Consider the following 15,876-nt stretch of genomic DNA (forward strand, 5'->3'; position numbering starts at 1 on the left):
TTGTAGCTATATAATTGAAAATGAGCTTTTTCTTAAACTCACTTCTTAGCTCACAAAATTAGTTGAAAGTGGCATTAAACCTGAAGGCAAGTTGCATGAACTTTCCGAAACGTGTTATAATATTAATCAACCGAAATTGAGTTTTAGGTATTTAGATAAAATTTTCAACTATTTCAAAAATAAAATGTTCATATGCCCTAAAATTATAGTTAATTATTCCAAATTTTAATGACTTGTTAATGTTTGACTTAACATATCATAAAAGCAACTTCTGACACAAATGACTATAATATTTTTTTCAAACTTTGATGAATTTTTAATATTAAACTATTTGCCGCATAGTTGTAAAATTTTAGTATGTTCTTTAGGATCATGATATCTATCAAAAGTTTCATCAAGAATTTTTTTTTAACAGTTAATTACGAAAAAACGGCTCAGTCGATTTTTACCTGAAACTAATCAGTATCATTCCTACCCTGTTATTATATCTTCCAAATAATTTTTTATTTATTTAAATCGATTCAGGATTGTGAGCTAAAACGTGGACGGAAAGGTTTACACTTTTTCGCAAATTACAAAGAAACGGTTCGGCCTATCGTCAAACAAACTTGAAAACGATAGTCCTAATCGAGACGCATGAAATGGCATTCAAATTTTTCAAATCGGTCCAGCATTTTTTGAGAAAACATCGATCTGTTCGTGTAATATATATATATATATACAGACACACACATATTTTTTCCAAATTTGGTCTCATTCGATTCAGAATGACTTTAAACTCCGAGAAACCATAAAATTGGCTTATCGGATTTTTAATAAAAACATAAACTTTTCCTTCGGAAAGTTAAAAGTTAAAAATAACACATGAAAAACTGTCTCTACGCGCTCGAGTTATAAGTACCAGAATAAACATAATATTTTTACATAATAAATATAATGACTAACCTGTAAATTATAATCGCACATCATCTTTATTAATGCGTCTTTAAGGTTTGGTATTATCAAACCAGAAGCTATTTTTTGAACTAGACGTTTCGGATCTACGTAAGCACCAATGGCTTTTAGTAAATGTATGATGAACTCAGGCTTATTTAGCGAATGCTCGATCAAACCATCCCATAATTCCAGATCATTATTTTCTTGACAAAAATTAATCGCGAAATTAATATCGTTCAAATCATGTATAATAATCTGTAAAGCTTCATTCGTTTCACCGATGCGACCTGGAAAAATAATAAAAAATAATCAATTTTATCATCGTTAATTCATGCGGGAAAATTAAACTAACCTAATAAATATACCGTTTCCTGATAGAATTTATTTTCTTGACAAATATTTAAAGCGAGTTGTATTGGATAGCTATTACTACTTCTCAAAAATGGTAACAGTTTAGCTCTGCAATAAGTTGCATACAGTTCAACTAGCAATCCATGATATTGACTACAACCACATGTGTCGACCTTGTCGTAACGATCTAAATACTAAAGTACAAAAATAAATATATAAGCACAGCTAGAATTTAAAATTTAAAAATATATACCCCAGTAGTCCACTATACCAATTAAAAAATTATTTCAATGTGTAAAGCTTTATAAAAACATCAGCATCGCTATATTCATGCTTATGTAAAAAAAAAATTATAGGGTAGAGCGGTGCTTAAGGTCTGCGCCTAAAGGTTTCCAAAAAAATGAGTAAATATACTAATTTTTAACAACAATATTTGAAAGTAGAGGAATAAGGATATATAACCTTGATTCTTGATTCTTACGACGTTGTTATCTTCTCCCGATAAACGGCAATGTTTGAAAATCCACAACAAAAGTATTTTCTTATGTGGTTAGTTTTTAGTTACTTAATTGTTTTGTAAGATGTATTGTTAATTCTAAGTTAGATTCAACAGTTTTTTCATAATCTCTTTAAAAGTTTACACGTGGAAGTGATAAAAGAGCCCAACTAAAGCTTCACCCTGGCAAAGTTGTAAAATATAAAAAATAGCAAATAACAAAGTAGTAGTAGAACATGGTCAGACAGTTGTTTGTTTGATATGTGTTATTTGTTGTGATATAATTGGTTTGGTTTCTATATATACCTTTGTGCCCCGCCCTATCCTATAATATTAATGTTCAAAACAAATGAAAGGTTATAGTAAACTTAATTTCTCATATTCCGATTGAGATTATTAAAATTTTAATTATTATTATTATCCATTAATGGATTTTAATTTGAATTTTAATTATTATTATTATTATCCATTAATGGATAATACTACTCAAACAAATCTGAAAGAATCGCATATTTCATTCATGTCATTATGTGCCTTATTTTATATTTTGGGCAGATTTCAAATTTAAATTAATTTTTAAAATTGATTTATGAAACCAAAAGCTTACATAAAATGTCTTGAGACTCATTTTGGAATCGAAATATTAATTAGAAATAATAACTAAAATTTATAAAATTAAACTAACCAAAATGCGATAAAATTTTACGTTCATGTTGTAGTATAACTTTTTATAATAATTATTTTTTATAAGTCATATAATATAAGATTTGACATAAACGCATCAATTTAACACCATGAACAGTAGATGGCCCAGGCGGCGGTAGAAGGTGGGCTAGCACAAACTAATCCTGGGTTCACTGGTTCGATTGCCGCTACCGCCAAAGCTCGACATCAAGCAACTTTCATGTCAAAATTCCACTTGAGGTTATAGATCTCGGATCTCGGATATAGCTGCTTATATAATAAATGCCAACAAATACTTCGGATATAGTTAATTGAGTCACGGCTGAATTAGATAACTACTGGCTTGCAAGGATATAGGAAGATCGACTAAATGAAGACTTCGGCGTGCATTCATCTCCGGTAACATTCTTCCTGATCAGTACTACATAAAATTGAAATATTATATTGCTAACTCCACCCAACTCAAGAAATGTGAAAAAATCCTACTTGATAATAATGCACGAAATCAGAAATCAAAACCTTTGACGAGACAACGCTACAGTTAAACAAAATAATCATTCGAACCATCTAAACCTATTTATTTTCCGAAAGAATCACAAATCTAATATGAGCTGCTCGTGAGCATATCGGGTATGCCAACGATTCGATAGGTGTAATACACAGTGTATTCTTTGCGATTCCACCCACACTCTACAGACCTATTTATTTTCCGAAAAAATCACAAATCTAATATGAGCTGCTCGTGAGCATATCGGGTATGCCAACGATTCGATAGGGACGACATGACATGCAGTGGCGGATTAAGCTTTGTGCCGCCCTAGGCCCTATCTGATCAAGCGCCCTTTTTAATAGACAAACTTTTACTTTTTTAATTAAACTATAATTAACTTCCCGTAGGGTAAGTTATTGTAATGGGCCGAAAATCGGAATTGAAAATTTTTACATTTCTCGACGTTTTGAAGGTTTCTGAACGTTTTGGCATACCTCAGAAAAAATGGATGTGTGTGATTTACAGTCACGTTTTAGGGCGCACGGATCAACCGATTTGAATGGACCAAAAAACATTCGATTCCTATTGATAGGGAAAAGAACTGATTAGTTTTCGGCAAAGGCAGGTCCAGCCGTTTCGGAGATACAGAGCAAAGAGTGCAGAAAATAGAAATCGAATTTTTGAGAGAACGGAGTATCCGATTTGAATGATCTAAAAAACATTCAATTGGTAATGATTGGGAGAAGTGTTTATTAGTTTTTGGCGAAGGCAGGCCCAGCCATTTTGAAGATACGGAGCTAAATATGTAAAAAATGGCAGTTTTTGAGAGAACTAAGCGTCTGAATTAAATGATTCAAAGAACTTTCTGCTTGTCTTAACAAAATAATTGATTTTGGAAAAAATTATTATGTTCCTTTAAATATTTCAGATTTTATTTTTATTTCTGACTATAGTTCTAATATACTTTCTAAATAATTTCAACTCTGCAATTCAGTTTATATAATTCTTATAAATATTAGACAATGTTACAATATTTATAATAATCTATTTGAAAACATTCAGTATTCCTCGAACATTTCGTTACGGTACGGGAAGTTCCAGCAATTTGCCTTAAGGCACGATGCCATAATTGCCTCAAGACAGAATTCCACTTACAGCTATTTTTATTATAAATTACTTAAATACAATTTTTAACTTTGCGTAAAGTATTCGTGAGTTATAGTAATCGCAAAAGATCTAAAATGAAAATTTTTGTATGTTTTTACGTTACAGACATTTTCCCATAAGATAAGTTTGTTTTATTCCCATAGATAAGAAAATTCTGATTAGTTTTTGGCAAAGACAGGTCAAGCCGTTTGAAGAATACAGAGCAAAAGTGCAAAAATTGCAATTCAGTTTTTGAAAGAACCGAGAGACTGATTTCCGAATAATTCAAAAAAAATTTACTTGTATTAACGGAATGAAGAATTAAAAATTCAAACCAGTGGACTTGCCTTTTCGGAAAACTAATCACTTCTTCATACAATTAAAATACTACAAACAAAATATTTTTTGAGTCAGTCCAATCGGATGATCTGTACCCTCAAAACTTCATGACCACTTTTGCACCTTCTGCTATCTCCAAAAATGCTAAACCTGCCTTTGACATAAACAGTTCGCCTCGCGGTCAAGGCCAAGCGAATATTTTTTTAATCATTCATGTCGCTTGATCTTTGCAAAGGACACTTGAACTATCTAAGAAAACTTTAAAAATTAAAAATTTTGATACGGAATGATTCAAAATAATGAAGACAAAATTTGTAGTAATTAATAATATTTTTATAAAAAATCGGATATTTTTTTATATATCATTATTTATTTATATATATATATATATATATATATATATATATATATACATTATTTTCATATCTCAGTCAGGCAGAGGTGCCTGGTATGAGAGATTATGAAAAACAGTTTTCATATTCAATTTGATATGCATATTGTCCGATAATCATTTTTTTACCACCAAATGACGCTCTCACAAAATTTTCGATAGTTCTTTATTTCGTCATACAAGTGAAATGTGTCTTGAATTATTCAAATCGGACACTCCTTTTGAAAAATTGAATTGGCATTTTTTACCTTTTTGCCCCTTATACCGAAATGGATGAGACTGTCTTTGCAAAATAACTTTGCAAAAAAAGCGCGTCTTCGCGATATTATAAATCGAATGTCAATTGGCAAAAAATTGTAACCGGACAAACACATGTATACATCCATTTTTTCTAAGGTATGTCAAAATGTTCAGGAGATCTTGAAGCGTAGAGATATATAAACAATTTTATTTACGATTTTTTGGGATTATTATAACTTAGCCTTCCTGAAGTTGAAAAAAATACCAATTGCAGGAAGCATACCAAATTGTCAGATACTGTTTAGGATTCAATTTTATCCTACAGGTTATTTAAAAAAATATATTTTCATATACAAATGAGAAATGAATTTTAACATAATAAATTAATGAACAACAATTAATATATTATATTAATTCGCCATGGTTTGATTTTATACAGAAAATAAAATAAGAAACCATCGAACAATTTTTAAAGCGTTTTATATATAAGATTTACTTTAACAAAATTGCAAAAAACGAATAGCTTTTCAATATTTCTCCAAAAAAGCTTATCAGTCTGATAATTATTGTATTAAATATGATACATCAAGAAAATATCAATGCGGCACCCACGAATAATAAATTTGATTAGTAAACGTATTACGTTCTATTTCATAAAAAATGATCTCTAAATTTACAAAAAAGTTCAGGATCCATTCTTAAAATGAATTGTCGTGTTTCATGTTATCGTGTTTAAAACTTTGACATTCTGAAAAATTTGCCGCCCCTAAATTGTGCCACCCTAGGCCCGGGCCTCACGGGCACTGATGACATGTTTCAACTACTCAGAAGACTCACAATCACGTAGCAAACCCAAGCTCTCATGCTAATTGACAAAACACAATATCCGATGTTAATACGTATAATCCTGTGGTTTGAACCCGATCATGTTTAACTAATTAACTTTCTTATCTATGAATTCGAACGCAAAAAGTGGAAGCAAGAGCTTGAACTGACTGAGCAAAGCTAAAATTAAGTAATTTTGATAATTAAAACACTTCTCATAGTCCTATAATATTTTAAGCTATTCGATTTCACTTTACACCATGCGAAGTTTCATCAAAATCCCAGAACAGTAAACCTGAGATACATAATTACTAAAATCACAGCAAAATATGGTTAATAATGTGCTATTTAAAAAAAATACTCCAAAAATCACTTATGAACTATATTGGAAGTAGAAAACTAACAAGCACAAAGCCACCCATTGAATTGCGAGCCAAATCCAACTTATTATTTTTCAGTGAAAATTAATATTAGGAAGTGATAATAGATGATTAAATGTAACATTTTCATAACTTCATGTAACTTTCATTATAGTTCTAAAAAGTTTAAATTGCTTTAGAAAAAATATGAAAAAAAACAAGCACAATAGTGCTATTTGCATATTCGGAAATAATACCAAGAATATAAGTGCTATTTAGAAAATCAAAAATAATACCAAATATAAGTACTCCTGATGTGTTTGTAAATTCGCAACGACTGCTTCCGACGGTATCTTTCGTTCCATCAGCAGTGTTAAAGCATGATCGACATCCACATTCATTAGCGTTGGAATCTTGTCAACGATGTGATCGTATAGATCATATTTTCGAATCAAGTCGAATACTTCTTTATGCTTTATTCTACAAATAATGCAAAAAATATTAATTTCTAATAAAGCTTTTATTACAAGTAGTTTCCAAGCGCAATATGTTTTCAGCGCAGCTGTGGCAATCAGTTTATAAAGACCAGCCGTAATTACGTATAACGATTTATTAAATTTTTGTAAAAATAGAAACAAGAAAACACACTTATTTAAGTCAATTTTAGATAAAAAAACTAAACAAAAGAAAAGAAGAGTATTTTTCATTTCGAGCAATTTAAAGTTAATACAAGTTTACAATATTCAATACAAGTTGAAATATTCAATTTATTTTTTTTGTTTATTTTCTTTATTTATTTATTATAGACAATCATAAATACGAATTTCTATGAGCCTATGTAATCCAATAAAATATTCAAAAATTGAATAAAATATAAATATTGAATATTTTAAAGGATCATATTAATTGTTTTAATAAATATTAAATATTCTATTTTGTTTTTGTTTAATGAAATATGATTTATAATGATGATGAACTTATACGTGTCGAACTGATAAAGTATCTAAATTAAACAATAGATAGCACACATAATGCGCAACCATGATTCATTCATAAAATCGAAAAGCTTGCATCAATCATGATATTTGGCTATTGCCTATAAGCTATTTCAATTTTTACGAAAATACGTGGTGAGTATTTATTTATAGGAAATTAATTAGTTTTGTGTATTAAATAATATAAAAAACGAGTGTTTTTAACAAAATATTAGTGATATGGATATATAAATTATTACAGGTGCATAATCTATTCCTTTATAATTTTTCTAAATAATCTGTAATAACCATCATTAATTAATATTAGTCAATAGTTCATAAAAAACATTGTCTTTGACAGAATAAACCTGATGATGGGACGTATCTAGTTCCAAAACGTTGTCATTAAACATCTTCAAAAAAAAAACAAATTGTTTTTTATTAATGGATTTACTGTTCGGAAAAGAAACACACAATATTTATTTATATATATATATATATATATATATATATATATATATATATATATATATATATATATATATATATATATATATATATATAGAGTGAAAGATAGAGAGAATAAGGCATAAAACACTCACGTGAGATACATGGATAAAGCTTTATCATATTTTTTCTCGTGTGAATAAAGAACAGCCAATGCTTCAAGCAAAATTGTATTATCAACATTATCTTTTTTGCAAATTAGTAAATGCTCTAACACCGCTGACACTACTGCTGAAGTATTATATAATTCCGGATTCCATTCACTTATTAGCTGCAAAAAACCCTGAAATAAAAGCATGTATTAAATTCAAATAATACATTACAAATCGTTATACATATACATAATGCGATTTCATTCCTATACACAATCGCATATTTATACAAATATCATAAACCTTAATCGGAGATACGGAGCAAATAGTGCAAAAAATGTCAATTCCGTTTTTTGAGAAAACCGAGCATCCAGAATGATTGAAGAACCATTTTACTGAATGAATAATTTATTATAATTTCGGATGGTAGGTCCAGCGTTTTTGGAGATATAGTAATAAAGTTAAAAAAAAGTGGCATTTGGCGGTCAAAATTGAACATAACTCATATACATTTTAAATTATCAGATATTGTATAGAGATTATGATAATAAGTACAAATTTTGTTTCCACTTTTTTAGGTTTTGTATCAAAATTTATAATTGATATTATAATAAACTTTATTTAAATAGTTCAAACAATTGTTAAAAAAAAACAATATTCTTGACATTTTTAACAGTATGGATCAACCGATTCAAATGATTTAAAAAGTATTTTGTTCGTACTGTCGGTGAAGAGTGGTGATCCGTTTCGGAGGTATAAAGCCAAGATAGCAAAAAATGGTCATGCATATTTGAGAGAATGCGATTAGAATAATGGTTCAACTAGTGAAGCATGGGCGTCGAGCCTTTAAGGAAAATTGCTGAAACTTTCCGTATCAAAAATAAATTTTTTTGAAAACTTACAAATTTCTTAAATTGTGATTTTTTTTTAAAAATTCGAAATATGTTCAAATTATTGAAAATTTTGAACTTTTTTTAGAACTTTTTTGAGATGAAATATTGAAGTGCGTAAAAATGCAAAACACCCGTAGAAATGTAAACAAAATTTGTACTTATTATTAACATCCGTATAAAATATCTGATTATATGATGTGCATATGCCAAATAGCTTTTTTTTTACTTTTTGCATTGGATCTTCGAAACCGCTAGACGGACCTTTCCAAAAATTTAATCAGCTCTTCATTTTGTCAATACAAGTAAAATGATTTCTAAATTATTGATATTGGACGCTCCGTTCTCACAGAAACTGTGAGAACCATACCATTTTTCGCGCTTTTGGCCCCGTATCTCCGAAATGGCTGCACCTTTGTTAAAAATTAATCGTGCTGATTAGTTTTTAACAAAGGTGCAGTCTCCTTATCAATAGGAATTGAAGGTTTTTTGGTTGATCCTTGTTCACGAAATTTTTACAAAAAATTGTATCCGAACACACACACACACACACATACATACATTTTTTCTAAGGTATGCTAAAATGTTCAGAAACTATTAAAACGGAAAGATATACTAGTGAGGTGCATGGCATCGTGCCTCAAAGCAAATTGCTGGAACTTCCCGCACCGTAATTAAAAATCTTGGTACAAAACCCAAAAAAAATACACAAAATGTGCACACATTATGAAAATCTCTATAAAATATCTGATAATTTGATGTGCATAAGTCCAATAAACATTTTTGACTGCCAAATGACATTTTTTAAACTTATTTTTATTGAGAGTCCATTACCGCTGGACCTGCTTTCCCAAAAACTTAATCAGTTTTTCATCTTGTCAATAGAAGTAAATGTTTTTAATGAATTAATTTTAATGGATTATTAAAATCGGACGCTCCGCTCTTTTAAAAACTGAGTTACCGTTTTTGGCACTTTTTGCCCCGTATCTTCAGAACGGCTAGACCTGCTTCCGCCAAAGCTAATCAGCACGTCTCCTTATCAATACGAATCGAATGTTTTTTTAAATTATTGAAATCGGTTGATCCGTGTTTCCGAAATCGACGACGAAAATTTGTATCAGCACACACACACACACATACACACATAAATCCATTTTTCTAACGCAAGGTAACGTAAGGTACGCCAAAATATTCAGAAACCTTTGAAATGTAAAGATATATAAAAAAAATCATAAACTGGAACATCATACAAATTATATAGTCACTCAGCTTCTTGAGACACCAACTTCAAGAAGACTGAAGAAGAAACTGCCCAAAGATAATATGGAGGACCCTTAGAACTATTGTAACTTCATGTGCACAGAATAGTAGAATTACTTATTGAAGTATTCCCTAACAATGTAATATTTAGCAGATTAATTTATATGTGTGTGTATGTGTGCGAGAGAATGACATAAGCCAAATAGCCCATAGAATGACCATGTATTCTGATTGCTATTGAAAATAAAATAAAAAAATCGTTTTTTTTGCGATTACTATAACTTACCATATGGGAAATTAAAAGCTTGTGTTGACGGTATGAAGAAATGATTAGTTTTTAGGGAAGGCAATTCCAGTGGTATAAAAAATTATGATTGAGATTGGTTTAGTTAAATGAAATATAGTTTTAATTTTAGGTCATTGTGGTGCATTGGTATAAAAACTAAATACATGGATTTTTCTAATTTTCAATTATATTTTTATTTATTTTAATTTAAATATAGAGTTGAGCCTAAAAAATTTTTAGTTGCATTTACTTTTTTTCTATAATAAAAAAATAATATTTTTTATAACTGTTGAAATTTAAAAAAAATTGTCAATCATTTAGTACTAAGCTTATAAAAAAATAAATTTAAAACGATGGTGACTTTATATATTTGATTCTAAAGTTTACAAAATTTTATGCCCATAATTTGTTAGTAATATTTACTGTTCAAATAAAATTAAACTAGTGGGGTGTATGGCATCGTGCCTTAAGGCAAATTGCTGTAACGAAATGTTCGAGGAATACTGAATGTTTTCAAATAGATTATCATAAATATTGTAACATTGTCTAATATTTATAAGAATTATATAAATTGAATTGCAAAGAACTATAGTCAGAATTTTAAAAAATCTGAATTATTTTCGATATACAAAAAATTTTTTTTTGAAAAAAAAAATTGAAAAATAAAGTTGAAACAATTTTTTTTTCCAAAATCAATTATTTTATTAAGACAAGCAGAAAGTTCTTTGAATTATTTAAATCGGACGCTTAGTTTTCTCAAAAACTGCCATTTTTTGGACATTTAGCTCCGTATCTTCGAAATGGCCGGGCTTGCCTTTGCCAAAAACTAATAAAAACTTCTCCCAATCATTACTAATTGAATGTTTTTTAAATCATTCAAATCGGATGCTCCGTTTTCTCAAAAACTCGATTTCTATTTTCTGCACTCTTTGCTCTTTATCTCCGTAACTGCTGGACCTGCCTTTGCCAAAAACTAATCAGCTATCTCTTCCTATCAATAGGAATCGAATGTTTTTTGAGCCATTTAAATCGGTTGATCTGTGCGCCCGAAAACGTGACCGAAAAATTGTATCCATACATACATACACACACATATTTAAATAAAAAATCAAGTTAAGAATTATAACATTTTAGATCCTCCCCCCATAAAGTAATGCCTAACGGCGGTTTCCGTGGGGACCATAGGCAAGGGCAAAGCAGTGGTTTTAGTCGGTATTATACCAGGGCGGTATTGAGTCCGACATACCCAGACAAAACACCAGTCTGAAATGCATAAAGGCATTTCCTTCGCTATACATAAAAAACACACACACATCCATTTTTTCTGAGGTATGCCAAAATGTTCAGAAACCTCCAAAACGTCGAGAAATGTAAAAATTTTCAATTTCGATTTTCGGCCCATTACAATAACTTACCCTACGAAGTTAATTAATTAAGTACTAGTTTAATCAAAGGTAAAAGTAAATTCCTTTAATATTTAATTTAATATTTTATTTAAGTTTATTTTAATATTTCTGAAGAGGTGGATATTAATCCATATCCCCAAAAAGTTGAAAATTAAATAAATTTTATTTTTAAATGAGATGATGTGATAATTGCTTAATAAACTTATTTACCTGCGGGTCATATTTCAGATATTCATATAATACCATTTCATAAATTTGAGGATCTAGTTTTGTTTCTAATGTTCTTGGTAAATATGGACTAATGGATCTGAAAGTAACATATTTCATTATAATATGTAATACTAAAATTATACTTCAATATATAAATATACAAAGTAGTTATACAGAAATAAATAAAAAAGTATAATAAATCAAAAGGTATTTTATTTAATATAAGTTAGAAATAGTCAGTACCTTAAATTATGAGACACTGCAAATTTGTAGGACTGTTCTTCCCATAGTGTTTTATCGTTAGTGAAAACAGTGAAACAAAGTTTTGCTGCTTTATCATAGTTATTTTCTGATATTAAAAAGTCAATATATTTTCGACCAATTTGTATATCATTCCAGCGACTTGAAGTACAATTATTTTTTACCAAAACTGCCATCGCTTGGTCATATTTGCTATGAGTAAAGTAATTAATATAATAACCCAATATAATACATTACAAAACAATCTAATAATTTATTGTAGATATTTTAAATACTCAGTTTTGACTATAATATTTTGCAGATTTTCTTTAGGTCAATTTGAAATGGGTTCCTTCTGGTCTCACTACTGATTTTATTTTCGGACCATTTCTCAAAGAAGTATTTTAATTATACTTTTCATAAGCATTTTTAAGCTAATTTTTGTGTGAAAAACGGAAAGAAATGCACTAAAACGTTCTTGGAGAGGATATAGTATAATTACAAGATAAAATGAAGATCTTACTTGTGATCGATTAGCCATTGCAATTTGTCATCCTGGTCATATAGGCTCGCAATTATAACATCTTTTGGGGACATAATAAACAATTGATTTTCTTCAATTAAACAGTCAAGATGGTAATCATTGCAAGTATACTCTTGATAGCTGTACAATATTTTTATAGCATTAATACAACACTACTGATAAAGATTCAAAATTGCATAATGTTATAAAAGGCAATAAATTACCCACGTAGCGTCAGAGTATCTGTACATACTTCTACGTAATCCGAATCTTTATAATGTAAAACAGATAAAACAGGACGCAGTGCTTTCCCTGTGCTGGGATCTTTTTCTTTTGGATATCCTAAAACTACCAGCTGGTCTGGCAATTCTAAGGGACCGAGACCAGATATAAAAAAGTCCATCTGGAATGTAGATACTAAAACAAAAATTAAAGTTATTGGCATTGCAGAATGATTGAGATGTGTAGTAATATGCTTTAAAATACCAAATAAAAATTACTTTCGTAAAATAATCATTTCATAAATATTTCTTAAGAATTTATATTTATATTCATTTCAGTAGGTCTGATATACGGTAACGATCTATTTCTCATACCCCTAAGTGATAAGGTTTAGCCACTCTTATAAACTTCCCGAAGGAGAAGTTAATATTTTCTTTTTTTTAATTCTGGGACGAAATCTTTCGCTTTCATTTTTTTATAATATGGCAATGAAAAATGCATACGACCCTAAATTTTGAAGTAAAACTTCTTTAGGCGCGACTAGGGAGTAAAGCTGTACAAATGCTAAGGAAATAGCGTTACGCCCGGACAGTTTGTCATTCGCTCTCGATGAAATCATTTGTATACGCGTCGATTGTGATTAGTCGCCGTGTCACGTGAATAGAGATCTGCCGTTGTATGCGTAAGGATACTAGAAGGAAATTGGAATGGCATTATTAGTTTTGATGTTACATCGTAGTACAAATCTTGATTTAATAAAAAAAAACGCCTGAATCTGAAAAATATTTTACACTGTGCCCCGTAAATAATTATAATGAAAATAATAAAATAAATGAAACATTTGTGCCGTGTACGAAATGTAAGTTTATTGAAATAATTTCTATATTATTCGTAGTTTCTATAAATCTTTGAAGTTATTGAAATGGAAAATATTTTTATGAGATTGTATCGTCAGCAGAAAAGTAAAAAAAACAAGCAGTCAATGAATGTATGTTAATTTTATTACATGAAGTTCTTCAAACACAATTACATGATGAGTGAAATTGTGTAAACAATATTTGTTTAGGCGTTGTTTAACATAATCTACTGTGTAAACGAATATTATAGAATTTATTAATCAGCAATTACTTCATTTCTCTAATGAATGTTCAAGTCGTAAATGCTAATTACAATGACAAACCAATCATGTCATATTTAAAATAAGCATGACTATGATTACATTATTGTTTTCAAATATTATACATATTTTTAATGCTATCATTAATATATAATTTATAATTTATCATTATATAAATGTGTATAATAGTCAACACTAATAAATGTGTGCATCACGAGTGTTACAATATTACTAATAAACAATATAAATAAAAATAGTTTTTTGATGTATTTATTTTTAACATAAATGCCATCTCGCACAATAGCAAAACAGTTTTACTTCAATCGCGCGTGAATCTAACGCGCACTATTTTTTTTCTTTTTTATCAGCAACTTCTACTTTTTATTGCCATTTTATTAATTGAATCAATTTTTATCTCGCGTTCGGTCATTGAATATTTTTGACATAATTTTAGTTCAGATTCATGAGCTGGAAGAAAAAGTTTGAAGCTTACTTTAAAATATAATTTATTATTAAGGGTTGTTTAATTTTCTAAATTAATAAAAAACGTGGTAATAATATGTATTTAAATTTTGGTTTTTAACTTCCCGAAGGAGAAGTTTATGTTTTCATAAAAAAATCCGGTTCTCTAATGATAACGAGACTTAATTTGGAAAAAGTATGTGGGTGTGTGTGTATGTGAACAGATTTTTTGACGTAAATCGACGTTTTCTCGAAAACGGCTAGATCAATTTCAAAAATTTAAAAGCCATTCGATGTATCTCGATGAGGACTGGCGGTTATCACCCAAGCCGTTTCAAAAAAATTTCGTCCACGTTTTAGCCCGCAATTCTGAATCGATTTTGAAATTCAAATTCAAAAACTGTTCGAAAGATATTGGTTGGGAATCGTGCTGATAAGTTTTTTGGTAAAGATCGGCCGAACCGTTATCTTGTAATAAAGTGATAAAAAGAGATTTTTCGACGATTTTTATGATTTTTTTTGACGTTAGACACCATAGTCTTATAGATCATACTAAAATGTTATGGCACTTTAAAAAAATCATAAAATTCCGTAAGAAAATTTATATGTACATACATACGGAAGTGTTAATTTCTTAATAAACATTGATTTTCGTTGATATATTTGTATGCATTTGTTATTATTAATAAATGCACAACATAATTCTTCATACATTCGATTATACGAATGCCTATCGACAACAATTAGTCCAGTTAATCGAGTTTCTAGTGTATATAAAATTTGCTCGTAACAAAGTTTGTTCCCATACTCCTCCGAAATGGCTTTACCGATTTTTACCAAATTTTATATTCGTATTCAGTAGGTCTGAGGATTGGTAATTATCTATTTTCCATACTCCTAAAAGTGATAAGGGTTGTTCACCTTTATTTTTTTTGTAATTTTTGGTCAGAGTTCTATTGTTTTTATTTTTTTATAATGGGGAGCATTGGGGAGCTAGTACCATATAAATCTATATCAGAGCTGAAACATTTTCCATTCTCTAATATTTTATTCAATCTCAGTCTATTCTGTGTGCATGCCAGATAATAGTATAATTTAAAAATATTGGATTTTGCTTATTAGTAATTTAATAGTTAATGAATTAATGCAAACGCTCTGTAAAAAAATATAATCAGTTTCATATTAGGTTAGCACTTGCAAAGACTATTAATATTTATTTATTTATTTATTTATACGCCAATCGGCGTATTTCTAAGAATTCTGGTGATTCAATAAAGCCGTTTACTATCTTGTAAAAGAAAAGCAAGTCCGTGATTTTTCTACGCGCGGTAAAGGTGTTATTTCTGCTTTTCTTTATGATGTCATCAGCATTGCATTCCCCTGCATTTTATAGTAGGCAAAGTTCGACACATATTTCTCAAACTTATATT

General features: G+C 29.3%; 1 protein-coding gene across 1 annotated transcript in view; it reads right to left on the bottom strand.

Annotated features, from left to right (window-relative positions):
* Nucleotides 1-15,876, bottom strand: part of LOC113366385 (vacuolar protein sorting-associated protein 41 homolog) — a 59,549-nt gene that overhangs the window by 17,953 nt on the left and 25,720 nt on the right. The window contains exons 8-15 of the mRNA XM_026607985.1: nt 12,870-13,062; nt 12,646-12,786; nt 12,126-12,335; nt 11,883-11,979; nt 7,834-8,021; nt 6,554-6,737; nt 1,289-1,481; nt 946-1,223 (exon numbers count right to left, since the gene is read on the bottom strand). Of these exons, the coding sequence (XP_026463770.1) occupies nt 946-1,223; nt 1,289-1,481; nt 6,554-6,737; nt 7,834-8,021; nt 11,883-11,979; nt 12,126-12,335; nt 12,646-12,786; nt 12,870-13,062 (1,484 nt within the window). The remainder of the gene's footprint in view (nt 1-945; nt 1,224-1,288; nt 1,482-6,553; nt 6,738-7,833; nt 8,022-11,882; nt 11,980-12,125; nt 12,336-12,645; nt 12,787-12,869; nt 13,063-15,876) is intronic.

The sequence above is a fragment of the Ctenocephalides felis genome, unplaced genomic scaffold (assembly GCF_003426905.1).
Source record: "Ctenocephalides felis isolate EL2017-DRISC unplaced genomic scaffold, ASM342690v1 CF-g0.4_SCAFFOLD_01170, whole genome shotgun sequence".
In the NCBI taxonomy this organism is placed as follows: Eukaryota; Metazoa; Arthropoda; class Insecta; order Siphonaptera; family Pulicidae; genus Ctenocephalides; species Ctenocephalides felis.